We start from the raw sequence: 24,819 nt of genomic DNA, 5'->3' as shown, positions 1-24,819 counted from the left end.
CTAAAGTTATACTGTTACACAAGCATGCTCTGAACACCTGTGGTAATTAGCTATCTAGCATGCTCTGAACACCTGTGGTAATTAGCTATCTAGCATGCTCTGAACACCTGTGGTAATTAGCTATCTAGCATGCTCTGAACACCTGTGGTAATTAGCTATCTAGCATGCTCTGAACACCTGTGGTAATTAGCTATCTAGCATGCTCTGAACACCTGTGGTAATTAGCTATCTAGCATGCTCTGAACACCTGTGGTAATTAGCTATCTAGCATGCTCTGAACACCTGTGGTAATTACCTATCTAGCATGCTCTGAACACCTGTGGTAATTAGCCATCTAGCATGCTCTGAACACCTGTGGTAATTAGCCATCTAGCATGCTCTGAACACCTGTGGTAATTAGCCATCTAGCATGCTCTGAACACCTGTGGTAATTAGCCATCTAGCATGCTCTGAACACCTGTGGTAATTAGCCATCTAGCATGCTCTGAACACCTGTGGTAATTAGCTATCTAGCATGCTCTGAACACCTGTGGTAATTAGCTGTCTAGCATGCTCTGAACACCTGTGGTAATTAGCCATCTAGCATGCTCTGAACACCTGTGGTAATTAGCTATCTAGCATGCTCTGAACACCTGTGGTAATTAGCTATCTAGCATGCTCTGAACACCTGTGGTAATTAGCTATCTAGCATGCTCTGAACACCTGTGGTAATTAGCTATCTAGCATGCTCTGAACACCTGTGGTAATTAGCTATCTAGCATGCTCTGAACACCTGTGGTAATTAGCTATCTAGCATGCTCTGAACACCTGTGGTAATTAGCCATCTAGCATGCTCTGAACACCTGTGGTAATTAGCTATCTAGCATGCTCTGAACACATGTGGTAATTAGCTATCTAGCATGCTCTGAACACCTGTGGTAATTAGCTATCTAGCATGCTCTGAACACCTGTGGTAATTAGCCATCTAGCATGCTCTGAACACCTGTGGAAATTAGCTATCTAGCATGCTCTGAACACCTGTGGTAATTAGCTATCTGGCATGCTCTGAACACCTGTGGTAATTAGCTATCTATGCTTCTCAACACCTGTGGTAATTAGCCATCTAGCATGCTCTGAACACCTGTGGTAATTAGCTATCTAGCATGCTCTGAACACCTGTGGTTATTACCTATCTAGCATGTCTAAACACCTGTGGTAATTAGCTATCTAGCATGCTCTGAACATCTGTGGTTATTACCTATCTAGCATGTCTAAACACCTGTGGTAATTAGCCATCTAGCATGCTCTGAACACCTGTGGTAATTAGCTATCTAGCATGCTCTGAACACCTGTGGTAATTAGCCATCTAGCATGCTCTGAACACCTGTGGTAATTACCTATCTAGCATGTCTAAACACCTGTGGTAATTAGCTATCTAGCATGCTCTGAACACCTGTGGTAATTAGCCATCTAGCATGCTCTGAACACCTGTGGTAATTAGCTATCTAGCATGCTCTGAACACCTGTGGTAATTAGCTATCTAGCATGCTCTGAACACCTGTGGTAATTAGCCATCTAGCATGCTCTGAACACCTGTGGATATTACCTATCTAGCATGTCTAAACACCTGTGGTAATTAGCTATCTAGCATGCTCTGAACACCTGTGGTTATACCTATCTAGCATGTCTAAACACCTGTGGTAATTAGCCATCTAGCATGCTCTGAACACCTGTGGTAATTAGCTATCTAGCATGCTCTGAACACCTGTGGTAATTAGCTATCTAGCATGCTCTGAACACCTGTGGTAATTAGCCATCTAGCATGCTCTGAACACCTGTGGTAATTACCTATCTAGCATGTCTAAACACCTGTGGTAATTAGCTATCTAGCATGCTCTGAACACCTGTGGTAATTAGCCATCTAGCATGCTCTGAACACCTGTGGTAATTAGCTATCTAGCATGCTCTGAACACCTGTGGTAATTAGCCATCTAGCATGCTCTGAACACCTGTGGTAATTAGCTATCTAGCATGCTCTGAACACCTGTGGTAATTAGCTATCTAGCATGCTCTGAACACCTGTGGTAATTAGCTATCTAGCATGCTCTGAACACCTGTGGTTAATACCTATCTAGCATGTCTAAACACCTGTGGTAATTAGCCATCTAGCATGCTCTGAACACCTGTGGTAATTAGCTATCTAGCATGCTCTGAACACCTGTGGTAATTAGCTATCTAGCATGCTCTGAACACTTGTGGTAATTAGCTATCTAGCATGCTCTGAACACCTGTGGTAAATACCTATCTAGCATGTCTAAACACCTATGGTAATTAGCCATCTAGCATGCTCTGAACACCTGTGGTAATTAGCTATCTAGCATGCTCTGAACACCTGAGGTAATTCCCAATCTAGCATGTCTAAACACCTGTGGTAATTAGCTATCTAACATGCTCTGAACACCTGTGATAATTAGCTATCTAGCATGCTCTGAACACCTGTGGTAATTAGCCATCTAGCATGCTCTAAACATCTGTGGTAATTAGCCATCTAGCATGCTCTAAACATCTGTGGTAATTAGCCATCTAGCATGCTCTAAACATCTGTGGTAATTAGCCATCTAGCATGCTCTGAACACCTGTGTGTAATCGAAGAAGGCCGCTAGAATCGTGTTGACTGAAAAGTACAGTCACCTGGTTAAAACTGTGTACAGTAAGTGTATATTTTGCATTAGTTTGATGTGATATTAAAGTAAAGGGCTTTACGTTTCTAAAATCGTATCGCAATTGAGAATTGATTCACGTTTAGATCGAGTATTTTACTGTTTTGGCTGCCAGAGCCAGTCTACCTCTGTGTATACTGTAAATGCAGTCTACCTCTGTAACATAGAAGGTCCTTGGACCTTATGGAGTTAAGGAGTAACAGCAGGCTCCTTAAGAGTACATCTTGGACTAGGGTAAGCCTAACCCCATAGGGCCCTGTTCAAAAGTAAGTGCACTACATATGGAATAAGGGTGCCATTTGGGGCTCGATCCCCTGTCTTCAGTGAAGCATGGGAGCGTGTGGCAGCATGTGTTCAGCCCAGCACAAAGGGAAGTGCTAGGCTGTGAAAGGTGGACCTTTGTTCCTTCAACCTGTCTTTCATGATCTTTTTAGGTCTCTGGGCCGTTATGACTCTGTCTGTCCCTCCCTCCCTCACTGGGCTGCTATAACCCTCGGTCCCTCCCTCCCTCCCTGGGCTGCTATAACCCTCGGTCCCTCCCTCCCTCACTGGGCTGCTATAACCCTCGGTCCCTCCCTCCCTCCCTGGGCTGCTATAGCCCTCTGTCCCTCCCTCCCTCCCTGGGCCACTATGACCCTCTGTCACTCCTTCCCTCCCTGGGCTGCTATAACCCTCGGTCCCTCCCTCCCTCCCTGGGCTGCTATAACCCTCGGTCCCTCCCTCCCTCCCTGGGCTGCTATAGCCCTCGGTCCCTCCCTCCCTCCCTGGGTCCCTCTGACCCTCCTTCCCTCCCTCCCTGGGCCGCTGTGACTCTCTGTCCCTCCCTCCCTCACTGGGCCGCTTTTACCCTCCCTGGGCCACCCTCTTTCTCTCTATCCCTCCCTGGGCCGCCATGACGCTCTCCCCTCCCTCCCTCCTCCCTCCCTCTCTGCCCTGCCTGCTGGCCAGCTGGCTGCTCCCATGGTGTCACTTTCCCGTGGGCTCCTGGCAGGGAGGAGGCTCGGTGTGTGTGTGTGATCGAGTGTGCCTATGTGTGTATTCATGTGTGGCTGTATGTGTGTTTGTATGCGACTGTGAGTGTGTGTGTTCGAGTGTGCCTTTGTGTGTGTGTTTCAGTGTGCCTTTGTGTGTGTGATCAGGCTAAGTTGCCGTGGTCGGGAGAGAGCTCCAGCTCCAGCTTACTTTTGCACCACAGCCACCCGGCAGAGCCAGAAAGACACCCGGCAGAGCCAGAAAGACAGTCGACGACAACGACAGCCAGAGCCAGAGAGAGACTACCGTAGGCCAGGCAACAGGCGTGGGTCGAGGTCCATCTTATTTGTGTAACAGCCACCTGTCAGAGCCAGAATTGGAGAGAGACTAGCGTGGGCCAGCCATCAGCCAGGTGTGGATGTATGATGGTGCTACACCGGGTGATCCAGGCAGCCCGGGCAGGCGATCTCTCAGCCCTGAGGAAGCTGTCCTCCTCTGGATGCCTCACGGTCTCAGCCTCCATCACAGACGCCCAGGGGGCAGGCCCGGTGCACCACGCCGCTCGCTGTGGCCGCCTGGAATGTCTGCGCTACCTGGTGGTGGAGGTGGGGCTGGCGGCCGACGCCCGGGCCCTGAACAGAGCCACGCCCGCCCACGATGCTGCCGCTACAGGCCACGCCCGGGAACTGCAGTGGCTAGTAGACCAAGGGGGCTGCAATATAGAGGTGAGCCTGAAATAACAAATAATTCCACCTGTGTTACTGAGGATAGACCAGAGTTACAATATAGAGGTGAGCCTGAAATAACAAATAATTCCACCTGTGTTACTGAGGATAGACCAGAGTTACAATATAGAGGTGAGCCTGAAATAACAAATAATTCCACCTGTGTTACTGAGGATAGACCAGAGTTACAATATAGAGGTGAGCCTGAAATAACAAATAATTCCACCTGTGTTACTGAGGGTAGACCAGAGAGTTACAACATAGTGGTGAGGCTGGTTGAGACACTGATGGAGATACGTGGCTGTTGACTCCTATGGCGTCTAGCCAGCAGCCATGTATCAGGGCAACAGTACTTGGTTTATACGGAGCAGCGTGAAGAGCACTTTAGATGAGTCCATGGAACCTGGACTTCCCAGGGGTCTTGTCTCATTCACTGCACATGTTGTGCCTCATGAATGTGATGTTTAACCATCAGACTGCACTGCACGTAAACACTAACCCAAACTCACCTGGCTTCTGACTGTTGGCCGGCTTCTGACTCTCTCTCTCTCTCCCCCGTCTCTCTCTCTCCCCCGTCTCTCTCTCTCTCCCCCATCTCTCTCCCCTGTCTCTCTCTCTCTCTCCCCTGTCTCTCTCTCGCTCTCTCCCCGTCTCTCTCGCTCTCTCCCCGTCTCTCTCGCTCTCTCCCCCGTCTCTCTCTCTCGCTCTCTCCCCCGTCTCTCTCTCTCTCCCCCGTCTCTCTCTCTCTCCCCCCATCTCTCTCTCTCTCTCCCCCCATCTCTCTCCCCTGTCTCTCTCTCTCCCCTGTCTCTCGCTCTCTCCCCGTCTCTCTCTCTCTCTCTCTCTCTTAATAACCGTGTTCTTAAAATAGACGCTTGCTTAATGAAAGGTGGAGTTCCTTTACAGATGAAGAGTCCCTAGCTGGTGTGTTGTCATTACTCGTGCCCATGTCTTTGTTGTCCTGTAGAACTCTACGATGACTAGGATAATGGGTTATATCTTTCTCTCTCGCTCTCTCTTTCTCCCGCTCTCTCACCGTCTCTCTCTCTCTTTCTCTCGCTCTCTCCCCTATCGCTCTCTTTCTCTCGCTCTCTCACCGTCTCTCTTTCTCTCGCTCTCTCCCCATCTCTCTTTCTCTCGCTTTCTTCCACATCTCTCTTTCTCTCTGTCTTTCACCTGTCTCTCTCTCTTTCTCTCGCTCTCTCCCCTGTCTCTCACTCCCTCCTAAAAAAATGTGTTTGTTCACAAATGTGTTTGTTCACAGTAGTGTATAACTCAACCTCTTCATAGGTTGTACTTCAGTTATTTCTCACACTAACTCAAACCGTCCCGTCTCAACCTCACCGACCTCTTGATCTCATTTAAATACAGCTGCTCCAAGTTAAAGAACAGGTTCAGAGGTCCTTGTTATCGTTCAGACCAGTGATACCATCTTTCTAAGTTGGTGGTATTTCCAATAGAGGGCACCTGTATTGCTCCAGTTTATTGTGCTTCGTAACGGAAGGTGAAAAGGGCAATACGATCTTTAAATCGTTAATGAACATTCCCTTACATGATTGAAGATGCATTCATCAGATTATCCTGTACTCAACTCCTAGGGGTGTGAGTGAGTGATCTGTAAGCTTTTTTTTTAATTTTTTTTTTAGGTTTGATAGATGTTCATATGCCAATAGGGGTGTTCAGACAGTTGACCCAATAGGATTATGTTCTTGTAATGATGTCATAATATGATGGCTTTCTCAGGTTGGATTTTCATAACATGTCTTGTGCTCTGTGTTCATACAGTAGTACCATTATGAATAGATCTCTGGGTCTGTTTTTTTGGTTTTGGTTTTCCAGACCTAATATATTATAGTATGTAAGCACATCTATGGTTGTATGCGTAGATGTACACGTTTTAAAGAACTTGGTAACACTGTACTTAAAGGTGTATAATGCATTATAATGCCTTTTAATAACGCATTATAAAGACTGCCATGATAATGTATGTCTTTTTAAGGGTCTAATACTGATCTTAATTGAAGCTGTGGCTGTTTTGTAGGACCAGGATGCAGCTGGGGCCACAGCGCTCCATCTCGCTGCTCGGTTCGGACGGGTGGAGGTCGTCCATTGGCTGCTGTTGGTTGGTAGCGTTGCCGAGGAGACGACAGACTGCGGGGCAGTCCCCGCCCATTACGCTGCTGCCAAGGGAGACCTCACCTGTCTGAAACTACTGGTTCACCAAGCACCTGGGTAGGACCAAAGATGAACACCATGTAGGGACTGTTACACCTCCATCCAGTCAGTATGTTGATGGTTGTCACTGCTTGTCTTACATTGGTCATAGTGGAGAATATAGTCCTATAGTGGAGAATATTGTCCTCATTGTCTTACAGTGGTCATAGTGGAGAATATAGTCCTATAGTGGAGAATATTGTCCTCATTGTCTTACAGTGGTCATAGTGGAGAATATAGTCCTATAGTGGAGAATATTGTCCTCATTGTCTTACAGTGGTCATAGTGGAGAATATAGTCCTTTAGTGGAGAATATTGTCCTCATTGTCTTACAGTGGTCATAGTGGAGAATATTGTCCTCATTGTCTTACAGTGGTCATAGTGGAGAATATAGTCCTATAGTGGAGAATATTGTCCTCATTGTCTTACAGTGGTCATAGTGGAGAATATAGTCCTATAGTGGAGAATATTGTCCTCATTGTCTTACAGTGGTCATAGTGGAGAATATAGTCCTATAGTGGAGAATATTGTCCTCATTGTCTTATAGTGGAGAATATAGTCCTATAGTGGAGAATATAGTCCTCATTGCCTTACAGTGGTCATAGTGGAGAATATAGTCCTATAGTGGAGAATATAGTCCTCATTGCCTTACAGTGGTCATAGTGGAGAATATAGTCCTATAGTGGAGAATATAGTCCTCATTGCCTTACAGTGGTCATAGTGGAGAATATAGTCCTCATTGCCTTACAGTGGTCATAGTGGAGAATATAGTCCTCATTGTCTTACAGTGGTCATAGTGGAGAATATAGTCCTATAGTGGAGAATATAGTCCTCATTGTCTTACAGTGGTCATAGTGGAGAATATAGTCCTATAGTGGAGAATATTGTCCTCATTGTCTTACAGTGGTCATAGTGGAGAATATAGTCCTATAGTGGAGAATATTGTCCTCATTGTCTTACCGTGGTCATAGTGGAGAATATAGTCCTATAGTGGAGAATAATGTCCTCATTGTCTTACAGTGGTCATAGTGGAGAATATAGTCCTATAGTGGAGAATATTGTCCTCATTGTCTTACAGTGGTCATAGTGGAGACTATAGTCCTATAGTGGAGAATATTGTCCTCATTGTTTTACAGTGGTCATAGTGGAGAATATAGTCCTCATTGCCTTACAGTGGTCATAGTGGAGAATATAGTCCTCATTGCCTTACAGTGGTCATAGTGGAGAATATAGTCCTCATTGCCTTACAGTGGTCATAGTGGAGAATATAGTCCTCATTGCCTTACAGTGGTCATAGTGGAGAATATTGTCCTCATTCCTTACTAATATCTGTTCAGAGCTGGAGTTCATACAGAGGTGATGGGTGTTCATGATTAGTTTATCCTTTTAGTTATTTATTTTACCTTTATTTAACCAGGTAGGCTAGTTGAGAACACCTTTATTTAACCAGGTATGCTAGTTGAGAACACCTTTATTTAACCAGGTATGCTAGTTGAGAACAAGTTCTCATTTGCAACTGTGACCTGGCCAAGATAAAGCAAAGCAGTTCGACACAAACAACAACACAGAGTTACACATGGAATAAACAAAACATACAGTCAATAATACAGTAGAACACAAGAAAACAAATCTATATACAGCATGTGCAAATGAGGTAAGTTAAGGCAATAAATGGGCCATGGTAGCGAAGTAATTACAATATAGCAATTAAACACTGGAATGGTAGATGTGCAGAAGTTGAATGTGTAAGTAGAGATACTGGGGTGCAAAGGAGCAAGATAAATAAATACAGTATGGGGATGAGGTAGATAGCTGGGCTGTTTACAGATGGGCTATGTACAGGTGCAGTGATCTGTGAGCTGCTCTGACAGCTGGTGCTTAAAGCTAGTGAGGGAGATAAGTGTTTCCAGTTTCAGAGATTTTTGTAGTTCATTCCAGTCATTGGCAGCAGAGAACTGGAAGGAGAGGTGGCCAAAGGAAGAATTGGTACAGCCAACGAGAGCGTACAGGTCGCAGTGGTGGGTAGTATATGGGGCTTTGGTGACAAAACAGATGGCACTGTGATAGACTGCATCCAATTGGTTGAGTAGAGTGTCGGAGGGTATTTTATAGATGACATCGCCGAAGTCAAGGTTCGGTAGGATGGTCAGTTTTACGACGGTATGTTTGGCAGCGTGAGTGAAGGAGGCTTCGTTGCGAAATAGGAAGACGATTCTAGATTTAATTGTGGATTGGAGATGTTTGATGTGAGTCTGGAAGGAGAGTTTACAGTCTAACCAGACACCTAGGTATTTGTAGTTGTCCACATATTCTAAGCCAGAGCCGTCCAGAGTAGTGATGCTAGTCGGGGGTGCGGGCAGCGATCGGTTGAAAAGCGTGCATTTAGTTTTACTAGCGTTTAAGAGCAGTTGTAGGCCACGGAAGGAGAGTTGTATGGCATTGAAGCTCATCTGGAGGTTAGTTAACACAGTGTTCAAAGAAGGGCCAGAAGTATACAGAATGGTGTCGTCTGCGTAGAGGTGGATCAGAGACTCACCAGCAGCAAGAGCGACATTATTGATGTATCCAGAGAAGAGAGTCGGCCCGAGAATTGAACCCTGTGGCACCCCCATAGAGACTGCCAGAGGTCCAGACAACAGGCCCTCTGATTTGACACACTGATAAACCTTGTAAACTTGGTAAACCAGGCGAGGCAATCATTTGAGAAACCAAGGCTGTCGAGTCTGCCAATAAGAATGTGGTGATTGACAGAGTTGAAAGCCTTGGGCAGGTCGATGAATACGGCTGCACAGTAATGTCTCTTATCGATGGCAGTTATGATATCATTTAGGACCTTGAGCGTGGCTGAGGTGCACCCATGACCAGCTTAAAACCAGATTGCATAGCGGAGAAGGTGCGGTGGGATTCAAAATGGTCGGTAATCTGTTTGTTAACTTGGCTTTCGAAGACCTTAGAAAGACAGGGTAGGATAGATATAGGTCTGTAGCAGTTTATCCTTTTAGTTCTTACTGAGGTGATGGGTGTTCATGATTAATTTATCCTTTTAGAGCACACAGGTGACTTGTACATTTCCAGCGTGTATTTGTTGATTGAACGGGAAGCAGTGGTGGTAAGACGTGATGAACCCTAAAACCTTAACCTGACCCAGAGAGATAACACTAACCTTAACCTGACCCAGAGAGATAACACTAACTTTAACCTGACCTAGAGAGGTAACCCTAACCCTGACCCTAAAACCTTAACCTGACCCAGATAGGTAACCCTAACCCTAAAACCTGACCCAGAGAGATAACCTTAACCTGACCCAGAGAGGTAACCCTGACCCTGACCCTAAAACCTTAACCTGACCCAGAGAGATAAACCTTAACCTGACCCAGAGAGGAAACCCTGACCCTAAAACCTTTGCCTGACCGAGAGGTAACCCTAACCTTAACCTGACCCAGAGAGGTAACCCTAACCCTGATCCTAACCTTAACCTGATCCAGAGAGGTAACCCTAACCTTAACCTGATCCAGAGAGGTAACCCTAACCTTGACCCTTCCCTGCCTCTCCTGACCCAGAGAGGTAACCCTAACCTTAACCTGACCCAGAGAGGTAACCCTAACCCCAGCCCTAACCTTAACCTGACCCAGAGAGGTAACCTTAACCTGACCCAGAGGTAACCCTAACCCCGACACTAACCTTAACCTGACCCAGATTTATAACCCTAACCCTTAACCTGACCCAGAGAGGTAACCCTAACCCTGACCTTAACCTGACCCAGAGAGGTAACCCTAACCCTGACCCTAACCTTAACCTGACCCAGAGAGGTAACCCTGACCCTACCCTGCCTCTCCTGACCCAGAGAGGTAACCCTAACCCTGACCCTAATCTTAACCTGACCCAGAGAGGTAACCCTGACCCTACCCTTAACCTGACCCAGAGAGGTAACCCTAACCTTAACCTGACCCAGAGAGGTAACCCTAACCCTGACCCTAACCTTAACCTGACCCAGAGCGGTAACCCTAACCCTGACCCTAACCTTAACCTGACCCAGAGAGGTAACCCTAACCCTGACCCTAACCTTAACCTGACCCAGAGCGGTAACCCTGACCCTACCCTGCCTCTCCTGACCCAGAGAGGTAACCCTAACCCTGACCCTACCCTTAACCTGACCCAGAGAGGTAACCCTGACCCTAACCTTAACCTGACCCAGAGAGGTAACCCTGACCCTGCCTCTCCTGACCCAGAGAGGTAACCACAGGGTATCCCATGACTCCTCTCACTCTTCCCCGCTGACATGTGATCGCCAGGGCAATGGGACACACACACACGACCTATCCAGGTCAGCCACCTCGAAACCCCACAGAGATTCACACACGATGGGTGATGGCACCATGACAACCATACCACTCTACTTTGTTTCATTCAGGGGGTGAGGTTAGGGCCAGGTGAGGTTAGGGCCAGGTTAGGTGAGGTTAGGGCCAGGTTAGGTTAGGGCCAGGTTGGGTGTGTTTAGGGCCAGGTGAGGTTAGGGCCAGGTTAGGGCCAGGTTAGGGTGAGGTTAGGGCCAGGTTAGGGCATCGTTGGATGTGTTTAGGGCCTGGTTGGGTGTGTTTAGGGCCAGGTTAGGTGTGTTTAGGGCCTGGTTGGGTGTGTTTAGGGCCAGGTTGGGTGTGTTTAGGGCCAGGTTGGGTGTGTTTAGGGCCAGCTTGGGTGTGTTTAGGGCCAGCTTGGGTGTGTTTAGGGCCAGCTTGGGTGTGTTTAGGGCCAGCTTGGGTGTGTTTAGGGCCACGTTAGGTGACTTTTGGGCCAGGTTGGGTGAGGTTAAGGCCAGGTTGGATGAGGTTAAGGCCAGGTTGGATGAGGTTAAGGCCAGGTTGGGTGAGGTTAAGGCCAGGTTGGGTGAGGTTAAGGCCAGGTTGGGTGAGGTTAAGGCCAGGTTGGGTGAGGTTAAGGCCAGGTTGGGTGAGGTTAAGGCCAGGTTGGGTGAGGTTAAGGCCAGGTTGGGTGAGGTTAGAGCCATGTTGGGTGAGGTTAGAGCCATGTTGGGTGAGGTTAGAGCCATGTTGGGTGAGGTTAGAGCCATGTTGGGTGAGGTTAGAGCCATGTTGGGTGAGGTTAGAGCCATGTTGGGTGAGGTTAGAGCCATGTTGGGTGAGGTTAGAGCCATGTTGGGTGAGGTTAGAGCCATGTTGGGTGAGGTTAGAGCCATGTTGGGTGAGGTTAGAGCCAGGTTGGGTGAGGTTAGGGCCAGGTTGGGTGAGGTTAGGGCCAGGTTGGGTGAGGTTAGGGCCAGGTTAGTGCCAGGTTGGGTTAAGGCTATGGTTTGGTTAGGTTAGGGACAGGCTAAGGCCAGGCCAGGTTAGGGCCAGGTTTGGTCAGTTTAGGGTTAACCTGTCCTTAACCTAACATTATCATTACTGTATAACTGTATCATACTGTATTATCTGGCACTAACATTACTGTAGAACTGTAGCATACTGTGTTATCTGGCACTAACATTACTGTAGAACTGTAGCATACTGTATTATCTGGCACTAACATTACTGTAGAACTGTAGCATACTGTGTTATCTGGCACTAACATTACTGTAGAACTGTAGCATACTGTATTATCTGGCACTAACATTACTGTATAACTAGCATACTGTATTATCTGGCACTAACATTACTGTATAACTAGCATACTGTATTATCTGGCACTAACATTACTGTATAACTGTAGCATACTGTATCTGGCACTAACATTACTGTATAACTGTAGCATACTGTATTATCTGGCACTAACATTACTGTATAACTGTTGCATACTGTATTATCTGGCACTAACATTACTGTATAACTGTTGCATACTGTATTATCTGGCACTAACATTACTGTATAACTGTAGCATACTGTATTATCTGGCACTAACATTACTGTATAACTAGCATACTGTATTATCTGGCACTAACATTACTGTATAACTAGCATACTGTATTATCTGGCACTAACATTACTGTAGCATACAGTATCTGGCACTAACATTACTGTATAACTAGCATACTGTATTATCTGGCACTAACATTACTGTAGCATACAGTATCTGGCACTAACATTACTGTATAACTAGCATACTGTATTATCTGGCACTAACATTACTGTATAACTAGCATACTGTATTATCTGGCACTAACATTACTGTAGCATACAGTACCTGGCAATAACATTACTGTATAACTGTAGCATACTGTATTATCTGGCACTAACATTACTGTATAACTAGCATACTGTATTATCTGGCACTAACATTACTGTATAACTAGCATACTGTATTATCTGGCACTAACATTACTGTAGAACTGTAGTGATTAAGGGCTTGGAAGTAAGAATTAAGGTACCTGGAGCATGTGACAAATAGTTTGATTGTTTAACACTTTCTTTTGCGATTCCATTTGTTATATCATAGTTTTGATGTCTTCGCTATTATACTACAATGTAGAAAATAGTAAAAACAAAGAAAAACCCTTGAATGAGTAGGTGTTTTAAAACTTTTGACCTGTAGTGTACATTCTGGCACTAACATTACTGTATAATTATAGTTGTATAATATCTTCCACTAACATTACTGTATAATTATAGTTGTATAATATCTTCCACTAACATTACTGTATAACTATAGTTATATAATATCTTCCACTAACGTTACTGTATAACTATAGTTATATAATATCTTCCACTAACATTACTGTATACCTATAGTTATATAATGTACATTTTGATGTCATCTTTACGATGCCTCCCTGTGTTGCTTCCACCAGGTGTGTGAACCGTCAGACTGGTATCGGTGCCACCCCTCTGTACCTGGCATGTCAGGAGGGCCACCTGCATGTCGTGGAGTACCTGGTGAAGGACTGTGGCTCAGACGTGCACCTCAGGGCCCACGACGGCATGACCGCCCTGCACGCTGCTGCACACATGGGGCACCATGCCCTGGTCATCTGGCTGGTAAGTGGACTGCATGCCAATATCCTGTACAACCGTTGTTTCTCAAACTTCTCCCGACCAGTGGCTCTTATTTGATATTTTCCAGCACACCTGATTCAACTAGTCAACTAATCGTAAAGCTGTAGATTTTAGCGGAATCGGGTGTTCTGTGGATGAAGAGTAGAGATCTGTCATGTCTGAATCACGCGTCCTACTGTAGGTAAGCCCAGGTTCATGTCTGAATCACGCGTCCTACTGTAGGTAAGCCCAGGTTCATGCCTGAATCACACGTCCTACTGTAGGTAAGCCCAGGTTCATGTCTGAATCACGTGCCTTACTGTAGGTAAGCCCAGGTTCATGTCTGAATCACGTGTCCTACTGTAGGTAAGCCCAGGTTCATGTCTGAATCACGCGTCCTACTGTAGGTAAGCCCAGGTTCATGTCTGAATCACGCGTCCTACTTTAGGTAAGCCCAGGTTCATGTCTGAATCACACGTCCTACTGTAGGTAAGCCCAGGTTCATGTCTGAATAACGTGTCCTACTGTAGGTAAGCCCAGGTTCATGTCTGAATAACGTGTCCTACTGTAGGTAAGCCCAGGTTCATGTCTGAATCACACGTCCTACTGTAGGTAAGCCCAGGTTCATGTCTGAATCACGCGTCCTACTGTAGGTAAGCCCAGGTTCATGTCTGAATCACATGTCCTACTGTAGGTAAGCCCAGGTTTATGTCTGAATAACGTGTACTACTGTAGGTAAGCCCAGGTCCATGTCTGAATTTACATTTACATTTACATTTAAGTCATTTAGCAGACGCTCTTATCCAGAGCGACTTACAAATTGGTGCATTCACCTTATGATATGTCCTACTGTAGGTAAGCCCAGGTTCATGTCTGAATCACACGTTCTACTGCACATTTGTGGCCTGCTGGAGGTCATTTTGCAGGGCTCTGGCAGTGCACCTCCTTGCACAAAGGTGAAGGTAGCGGTCCTGCTGCTGGGTTGTTGCCCTCCTACGGCCTCCTCCACGTCTCCTGATGTACTGGCCTGTCTCCTGGTAGCGCCTCCATGCTCTGGACACTACGCTGACAGACACAGCAAACCTTCTTGCCACAGCTCGCATTGATGTGCCATCCTGGATGAACTGCACTACCTGAGCCACTTGTCTGGGTTGTAGACTCCGTCTCATGCTACCACTAGAGTGAAAGCACCGCCAGCTTTCAAAAGTGACCAAAACATCAGCCAGGAAGCATAGGAACTGAGAAGTGGTCTGTGGTCACCACCTGCAGAATCACTCCTTTTTTGGGGGTGTCTTGCTAATTGCCTATAATTTCAGCCTTTTGTCTATTCCATTTGCACAACAGCATGTGAAATTTATTGTCAATCAGTGTTGCTTCCTAAGTGGACAGTTTGATTTCACAGAAGTGTGATTGACTTGGAGTTACATTGTGTTGTTTAAGTGTTCCCTTAATTTTTTTGAGCAGTGTATATACAGTATTCAGATCCCTTGACTTCTTCCACATTTTGTTACGTTTATAGCCTTAATCCAAAATGGATTAAATATGTTTTTTCCTCAGCAATCTACACACAATACCCCATAATGAAAAAGCAAATGTATTCAGACCCTTTGCTATGAGACACAAAATTGAGCTCAGGTGCATCCTTTTTTCATTGATCATCCTTGAGATGTTTCTAGAACGATTGGAGTCCACCTGTGGAAACTTAACATGATTGGACATGATTTGGAAAGGCACACACCTGTCTATATAAGGTCCCACAGTTGACAGTGCATGTCAGAGCAAAAACCAAGCCATGAGGTCAAAGGAATTGTCCGTAGAGCTCCGAGACAGGATTGTGTCGAGGCACAGATCTGGGGCAGGGTACCAAAAAACATCTGCAGCATTGAAGGTCCCCAAGAACACAGTGGCCTCCATCATTCTGAAATGGAAGCACCACCAAGACTCTTCCTAGAGCTGTCCGACTGCCCCAAACTGAGTAATCGGGGGAGAAGGCCTTGGTCAGGGAGGTGACCAAGAACCCGATGGTCACTCTGACAGAGCTCTAGAGTTCCTTTGTTGAGATTGGAGAAACTTCCAGAAGGACAACCATCTCCGACGCACTCCACCAATCAGGCCTTTATGGTAGTATCATGACGTTGGCCTGGGGGTAGGTTTATGACAGTCAGAACATCAGAAGTTGGGGGGAAATGAACTATATTCTGGTAATCCGACCAACTGAACATATGCGGTGGAACTTAAGGTATATTATGTCAGTTCGGTTGCCCTTTGACACATTCTCATCAATGATAGAATGACATAAACTCTACTGTGGAAAGTCTAAACGTCAGAGGTATCGGATTCACATGGAATTGTTGTTTAATTCAAATGTTTGAATATGAAATTATTTGTGAAGAGATTAAATGTAATTTTAGCTTCCAAATAAGAGATTTGGGTTTTCATAAGTTGGGGCCTCAATTCAACCAGGGGCCCGCCCCTGTGAAGAGACATGGGTTATAAACTTTTCAGACACACCCCTCTCCCTCCACTATATAAAGCCATTGACAAAAATATAACTTCCTGTTCCGGGTACATTTAGGATGACGATCCGATGTCAGAATGGTTCAGATAATAACTACAGAACTAAGCCAACATCAGCATGGACTTTGGTTGTGAATGGTATGAACTTTGAACTCGTATTCACTACAGAAGTGATACCTCCTAGCCGTTGAGTTAGCAACAGCTGCTACAAACGCAGGTTAGGAAGGACAGTCAGAGTAACCCGTCTACTACACATCGATGTTACTCCAACGTATCCAGTGACCACCAGAGACATTCTTCAAAGGACAGAGGACTCGGGTTTGCGATACGGTCTTCCATCTACCACCAACCTACTGAAGCGCAGCGCAGAGTAAATATTTATTGCATTTTCCTTTTTCAAATGGGCGGTAATTTAGAATGCATAAGATACTGTATTTACGATAACACAGCTTCGCCTATGTTCCAGTCTCCCGCTCTTTCACTAAAATCCCGACCCTTTTCGTTGTGTACAAGCTGTCATATCTATTCTGCCCGCAAGGGACGTTTTCCTTTATGACGGCACTTTGTAATCAAGTTATGATTTAATTGCGTATGTGTGATTCTGTGTGATTAGTTAGGTATTTAGTAAATAAATAATTAAACCCAATTTTGTATTCCTGATTCAACTTGTTAGCCAGGATTCTTGCAGATAACCAAGGATTTACAACTTTCAGATGAGACTGAATAAAATGACGATTAATGTGACTGTTATGGATGTAAAATCTTACTAAATCTTTAAGAGTTTATTCGGAAGATAACAGCTCTATAAATATTATTTTGTGGTGTCCCTCTCTAGTTAATTACATTTACCTGATTAGTTCAATCAGGTAATATTAATTACGGAGAAATTATTTTATAGAATAGTATGTCATAGCAATTAATCTGGCATAGCCAAAGACACGACAGTAGTGTGGCCAAAAGCCACTCCTCAGTAAAAAGCACATTACAGCCTGCTTGGACTTTTCCAAGAGGTACCCACAGACTCTCAGACCATGAGAAACAAGATCTCTAACTCTAACTCCCCTGTCGTTTGTCCCTCACAGGCCCCCTTAATATTCTGGTCTGTTGTCATTTGTTCCTTGCAGGCCACCTTAACATCCTGGTCTGACATTTGTCCCTTGCAGGCCACCTTAACATCCTGGTCTTACATTTGTCCCTTGCAGGCCACCTTAATATCCTGGTCTGACATTTGTCCCTTGCAGGCCACCTTAACATCCTGGTCTTACATTTGTCCCTTGCAGGCCACCTTAACATTCTGGTCTGTTGACATTTGTCCCTCGCAGGCCACCTTCACAGACCTTAGCCTGCAGTGCCAGGACAGGGAGGGAGCGACTGCTCTTCACTTTGCGGCCAGTGGAGGGCACCATCGCATCCTGGAGAGGCTGCTCCGCATGGGGGCAAAGGTCATCAGAGACGACTGGGGGGGAACCCCTCTTCACGACGCTGCTGAGAATGGAGAGCTGGAGGTGAGGGATGACAAGATCATTTTATCAAGAGTTTCAGAGTGATCTAGGATCTGGTGCCCCTTTGTCCATGTCATCTTAATTAATTAAGTCATGTTAAGTCATAGTAACAGAGGTTTTGATTCAGTCTGTTTGCTGAACTGTGACCCCTCCTTTCTAGTGCTGCAGGATCCTGTTAGCCAACCAGGTGAGCCCGTCGGAGCAGGACACAGATGGGTTCACAGCAGCAGACCTTGCGGAGTACAACGGACACTACGACTGTGCCGGTTACCTCCGAGCCGTGGAGACATGCGTAAGACCCAAACCCTTTCGTTTTATAGTGTCTTTCTTAGTTCAAATATGATATATTCTTGTTTTGTGGCCTCTGTTAACTGTTTATTGTTCCCAAGCATTTTTTTGCATTATAATCCAAGTCAGAACAAGCTTTAAAACATCTAAAAATAGGAGAACTGTTTTGTACTGTCATATTGTGATCTGTCCATTTACTTATTTTAGTTTTTATTTAACTAGGCAAGTCAGTTAAGAACAAATTATTATTTACAATGACGGCCTACTTGTAAAGCGCCCCCCCCCCCCAATCCCTTCTCTAACATGGGCGATGCTGGGCCAATTTTGCACCTTCTTATGGGACTCCTGATCTCTGGCGGTGCACAATTGTCCCAGCGTGGTCCGGGTTAGGGGGAGGGTCCGTGTCTGTAGTGTTCAGACCTTCAGCCTTGTTCACACTACAGGCCCCACGGCTCCAATCAGTTTTGTTTTTTTCAAATCTATTTTGGAATAGTTGACTGTCCAAAACAACAAGGTGCAAGTGACCGAATCACACGTGTTCAAACAGCAGTCGTTAGCTGACACGGCTACGCTAGTTGTCATAGTAACAACAGGTGTGTGTGTGTGTGTGAGCAGTGGTGTAGGCTGATTGGTGGTGGTGCTCGTGCTTCCTGTCACTCTCTGAAGATATGTAGCAAGCTAAGGTGACAACCATGGACGTGTCCCAGTTGCTTTGAATGTTCCAAATCATAGCGTAAGAACACTTGTAAAGCCTCAAAACTAGTCCTGTTTTTTGGTGTGTGGATGTGTGTATTGCTGTGCGGATGTGTGTATTGCTGCATGGATGTATGTGTGTGTGTGCTCGCCTCAGTCCACCACGTCCACAGTTATTCACACCCATAAATACACAGTAACAGCAGCTCTCTACCTGACAGCCCACAAATACACAGTAACAGCAGCTCTCTACCTGACAGCCCATAGTTACCCAGTGATGTGTCCCCTTCACAGTAACAGCAGCTCTACCTGACAGCCCATAGTTACCCAGTGATGTGTCCCCTTCACAGTAACAGCAGCTCTACCTGACAGCCCATAGATACCCAGTGATGTGTCCCCTTCACAGTAACAGCAGCTCCTCCTGACAGCCCATAGATACCCAGTGATGTGTCCCCTTCACAGTAACAGCAGCTCCACCTGACAGCCCATAGATACCCAGTGATGTGTCCCCTTCACAGTAACAATAGTAGTGCACAATATAGGGAATAGGGTGCCAGCCCCGGTCAATAGTAGTGCACTATATAGGGAATAGGGTGCCTACCCCGGTCAATAGCAGTGCACTATAATAGGGAATAGGGTGCCATTTGGAGAGTACCCAGCGAGGCTTGGCTGACGGAGTTAGCTTCACCTCCCCTCCACCTAAAATATCCCTCCTTCCTCTTGTTAACAATGGGACAGCTAATTAACTATGGGGCTCCTGGCGCTGCAGTGTTGCAGCTGTGGTTTGGAGCCGCCGTGAGCCCCTGGGGCCTATCAGTTACCCCAGATAGGAAGCTCAGGTGGCGGGGAGAGGGCCTGGCCTAGGGGCCTGAGCCGGTTATGAGATCTGAGGGCTTCGGTTTCATCATTTTTACCCGTGGTTGTGAAGCCTGGAACCGGAAACTCTATCCCTCAGGAGCAGGGATGTCACGTTGGCTTCAAACACACGTCGTCCTCGGTTTGATTGTGTGTCCCGTTCTGTTTCCAGATCACACATTACACATAGCATATCATATTATGGTGGAATGGTTTTTTTTCTCCGCAGATTAGTTTAGATTAAAATAGGGCTTTGGTGAAATGTTCTCAACAAAGACTTTTTAATCTATTTAATCCCATGAAATTGAAGGCATTGCGAACAGTAGTTCTGTGAAATATCTTGCAGTATAAATCCACTACGTCGTTTTAATTGCACGTCCCTTAGTGTCACACGTTCACAGAGCACTGTGTAATTCACAGGGTTGTAGTGTTTCTGTCCGTTCTAAAGTGTCTGTCCGTCACTTCGTCTCGTTTCCCGATCGGCAGCTTTAACGGGCCTGGTGGCCAGAGAGTTGCGTGCTAGGCATTTCCTGATGTTTTCGTTTCTCCTAAAGAGGTCACCTTCCCTCCTCCTTATTTAGCTAGCGTTCTGCTACAGCCATCCAGTCAGCCAGCCATCCAGTCAGCCAGCCATCCAGTCAGTCAGCCAGCCATCCAGCTATCCATCCAGTCAGCCAGCCAGCCAGCTATCCAGCCATCCAGCAGCCATCCAGTCAGCCAGCCAGCCATCCAGTCAGTCAGCCAGCCATCCAGCAGCCAGCCAGCCAGTCAGTCAGCCAGCCAGCAGCCATCCAGTCAGTCAGCCAGCCAGCAGCCACCCAGCCATCCAGCCAGCCAGCAGCCAGCCAGTCAGCCAGCCATCCAGTAGCCAGCCAGCCAGTCAGTCAGCCAGCCAGTCAGTCAGCCAGCCAGCAGCCATCCAGTCAGCCAGCCAGCAGCCATCCAGTCAGCCAGCCAGCAGCCATCCAGTCAGCCAGCCAGCAGCCATCCAGTCAGCCAGCCAGCAGCCATCCAGTCAGCCAGCCAGTCAGCCAGCCATCCAGTCAGTCAGCCAGCCATCCAGTCAGTCAGTCAGCCAGCCAGCAGCCATCCAGTCAGTCAGCCAGCCAGCAGCCATCCAGTCAGTCAGCCAGTCAGTCAGCAGCCAGCCAGCAGCCATCCAGTCAGTCAGCCATCCAGTCAGCCAGCCAGCAGCCATCCAGTCAGCCAGCCAGCCAGCCATCCAGTCAGCCAGCCATCCAGTCAGCCAGCCAGCAGCTCTGCTCACCTCTTACCGGCAGTAGTGCCTCTCCTTCAGAAACAGCTGCAATCAAATAAACAACCTTGTGGTGTTGGGTTTATTTTACACGCATTGAGGGCTTTGTCCCAAATCGCACCCTATTCTCTTTATGGTGCACTACTAGGGAATAGGGTGCACTATATAGGGAATAGGGTGCACTATATAGGGAATAGGGTGCACTATATAGGGAATAGGGTGCACTATAATAGGGAATAGGGTGCACTATATAGGGAATAGGGTGCACTATAATAGGGAATAGGGTGCCATTTGGGACACAGCCTAGGACTTCCGCTCTTCATTCACACAAAAAGACAGTGGACTTCTTGAAATGTGTTTTATTTATTTTTTACATTGGAAAGTCAAGAAAAGGCCTTCACATCCATCAGCTCCATCAAACATAAATCATGAAACGGGGATGAGGATCGGCTGAAACGGATTAATGATCGGCTGAAACGGGGATGAGGATCGGCTGAAACGGATTAATGATCGGCTGAAACGGGGATGAGGATCGGCTGAAACGGGGATGAGGATCGGCTGAATCGGATTAATGATCGGCTGAAACGGGGATGAGGATCGGCTGGAACGGGGATGAGGATCGGCTGAAACGGGGATGAGGATCGGCTGAAACGGGGATGAGGATCGGCTGAAACGGGGATGAGGATCGGCTGAAACGGGGATGAGGATCGGCTGAAACGGGGATGAGGATCGGCTGAAACGGGGATGAGGATCGGCTGGAACGGGGATGAGGATCGGCTGAAACGGGGATAGTGATCGGTTGGAACGGGGATAGTGATCGGTTGGAACGGGGATGAGGATCGGTTGAAACGGGGATGAGGATCGGCTGGAACGGGGATGAGGATCGGCTGAAACGGGGATGAGGATCGGCTGGAACGGGGATGAGGATCGGCTGGAACGGGGATGAGGATCGGCTGAAACGGGGATGAGGATCGGCTGGAACGGGGATGAGGATCGGCTGGAACGGGGATGAGGATCGGCTGAAACGGGGATGAGGATCGGCTGAAACGGGGATGAGGATCGGCTGAAACGGGGATGAGGATCGGCTGAAACGGGGATGAGGATCGGCTGAATCGGGGATGAGGATCGGCTGGAACGGGGATAGTGATCGGTTGGAACGGGGATGAGGATCGGCTGAAACGGGGATGAGGATCGGTTGGAACGGGGATGAGGATCGGCTGAAACGGGGATGAGGATCGGCTGGAACGGGGATGAGGATCGGCTGAAACGGGGATGAGGATCGGCTGAAACGGGGATGAGGATCGGCTGAAACGGGGATGAGGATCGGCTGAAACGGGGATGAGGATCGGCTGAATCGGATTAATGATCGGCTGAATCGGGGATGAGGATTGGCTGGAACGGGGATGAGGATCGGCTGAAACGGGGATGAGGATCGGTTGGAACGGGGATGAGGATCGGTTGGAACGGGGATGAGGATCGGCTGAAACGGGGATGAGGATCGGCTGAAACGGGGATGAGGATCGGCTGAAACGGGGATGAGGACCGGCTGAAACGGGGATGAGGACCGGCTGAAACGGGGATGAGGACCGGCTGGAACGGGGATGAGGATCGGCTGAAACGGGGATGAGGATCGGCTGGAACGGGGATGAGGATCGGCTGAAACGGATTAATGATCGGCTGAATCGGGGATAGTGATCGGTTGGAACGGGGATAGTGATCGGTTGGAACGGGGATAGTGATCGGTTGGAACGGGGATAGTGATCGGTTGGAACGGGGATAGTGATCGGTTGGAACGGGGATAGTGATCGGTTGGAACGGGGATAGTGATCGGTTGGAACGGGGATAGTGACCGGCTGGAACGGGGATAGTGACCGGCTGGAACGGGGATAGCGACCGGCTGGAACGGGGATAGCGACCGGCTGGAACGGGGATAGCGACCGGCTGGAACGGGGATAGCGACCGGCTGGAACGGGGATAGCGATCAGCTGGAACATGTTTCCACTTCAAAATAACAGCTCTTACAGTTGACCGAGGCAGAAATTTGTCTAATTGACTTATTGGAAAGGTGGCATCCTATGACTGGCATGGTTGTGTGCTCGATTTTATAAACCTGTCAGCAACGGGTATGGCTGAAATATCCGATCCACTCATTTGAATTCGTGTCCACATACATTTTGTGTGTAAAATGTCTCTTTTCCAGCAGCTTTGACCCGATTTCGGTTATCGTACCAAATGACACTCTATTCCCTATAGGGTCCTGGTCAAAAGTAGTGCACTATAAAGGGAATAGGATGCCATTGGGACAGTTCTCTTCCTTTGTTCGGTGCTACAGCAACATAGCTATTGGTTTGTCCTGCATTAGGGACATTACCGGCCATCCCATCCTGCACCTTAATAATTAACACCATTCTCCGATCAGTGTTATTGTTTATTGGCTGGCACAGCGGCCCTCGGGGCAGTGTGGAGTCTAGCTGTCTGTGTTCATGGGGGTGTCAAACACCTACCCGAATGACTGGCTGCCTTGGTTATCTGGCAGGCTGGATGGCTGACTGACTGACTGAATGGCTAGCTGCCTGGTTAGCTGGCAGGCTGGATGGCTGGCTGACTGACTGGGTGTGATGTATCGGCAGATTATGTCACATCTTCATCATTGAGGGCCGACTGACTGGATCACTAACTAACTGACTGACTGGAGGACGTAGCATCACTCGGGTCTGAGCCGTAAGTTACTTATTGATTTTGTTGATTGCTATGGATTTATTTGATACAATGCTTTTAAGTCAAACGCTTGTCGATAGTGTTGATTAACTAGGCCAGGGGTAGGATACTATACTGACGCAACAATTTTGAACATTTTACTGAGTTTCATATAAGGAAATCAGTCAATTGAAATAAATAAATGAGGCACTAATCTATGGATTTCACATGACTGGGAATAGAGATCTGTATCTGTTGGTCACAGATACCTTTAAATAAAGGTAGGGGCGTGGATCAGGAAACCAGTCGGTATCTGGTGTGACTAACATTTGCCTCACGCAGTGCGACTTTACAAAGGGTTGATCAGGTTGTTGATTGTGGCTTACTCCTCTTGAATGTCTGTGTGAAGTTGCTGGATACTGGCAGGAACTGGAGCATGCTGTCGTACACGTCGATCCAGAGCATCTCAAACATGCTCAATGGGTGACATGTCTGGTGCTTACATAGACCATTGAAGAACTGGGCCATTTTTTTTTAGCTTCCAGGAATTGTGTACAGATCCTTGCGACATGACATTATCATGCTGAAACATGTAGTGATGGCGGTGGATAAATGACACGGCAATGGGCCTCAGGTTCTCATCAAGATATCTTTGTGCATTCAAATTGCCATCGATAAAATGCCATTGTGTTCGTTGTCCGTAGCTTATGCCTGCCCCATACCATAACCCCACCTCCACCATGGGGCACTCTGTTCACACCATTGACATCAGCAAAACGCTCGCCAACACATCACCATAAATGTGGTCTGTGGTTTTGAGGCCGGTTAGATGTACTGGCAAATTCTCTAAAACGACATTGGAAGCAGTGTTATTCATGGATGTCAAGGGAAGCTAGACTTCGCCAAAAAATGTACCAAGAAAGAAATTCGAAAACATTAAATGTATCTTTCGTCTCTCTGTGTTTCATAATTTTCCTTCAATTCGCAAGGGGCTAAATGTACACTACATGATCAAAAGTATGTGGACACCTACCATGGACATTAATATGGAGTTGGTCCCCCCTTTGCTGCTACAACAGCCTCCACTCTTCTGGGAAGGCTTTCCACTAGATGTTGGAACATTGCTGCGGGAACATGCTTCCATTCAGCCACAAGAGCATTAGTGAGGTCGGGCACTGATGTTGGGCGAATAGGCCTGGCTTGCAGTCGGCCTTCCAATTCATCCCAAAGGTGTTCGATGAGGTTGAGGTCAGGGCTCTGTGCAGGCCAGTCAAGTTTGTCCACACCGATCTCAACAAACCATTTTTGTATGGAACTTGTTATGTGAATGGGGGCATCAAGGCAAAGGGTGGCTAATCTAAAATATATTTGGTTAGTATGTGTTATTTCATAGTTTTGATGTCTTCACTATTATTCTACAATGTATAAAATAAAGAA

The 24,819-nt window shown here is 46.9% G+C and overlaps 1 protein-coding gene across 1 annotated transcript in view; it reads left to right on the top strand.

The window, feature by feature from the left end:
• Nucleotides 1–3,610: 3,610 nt before the first annotated feature.
• Nucleotides 3,611–24,819, top strand: part of LOC129869471 (espin-like protein) — a 37,914-nt gene continuing 16,705 nt past the window's right edge. The window contains exons 1-5 of the mRNA XM_055943924.1: nt 3,611–4,396; nt 6,438–6,628; nt 13,392–13,578; nt 17,415–17,597; nt 17,755–17,886. Of these exons, the coding sequence (XP_055799899.1) occupies nt 4,094–4,396; nt 6,438–6,628; nt 13,392–13,578; nt 17,415–17,597; nt 17,755–17,886 (996 nt within the window). The 5' untranslated portion in view covers nt 3,611–4,093. The remainder of the gene's footprint in view (nt 4,397–6,437; nt 6,629–13,391; nt 13,579–17,414; nt 17,598–17,754; nt 17,887–24,819) is intronic.

The sequence above is a fragment of the Salvelinus fontinalis genome, chromosome 14 (assembly GCF_029448725.1).
Source record: "Salvelinus fontinalis isolate EN_2023a chromosome 14, ASM2944872v1, whole genome shotgun sequence".
In the NCBI taxonomy this organism is placed as follows: Eukaryota; Metazoa; Chordata; class Actinopteri; order Salmoniformes; family Salmonidae; genus Salvelinus; species Salvelinus fontinalis.
The sequence above is the reverse complement of the archived record's forward strand: the minus strand, read 5'-3'. Positions and strand labels throughout refer to the sequence as shown.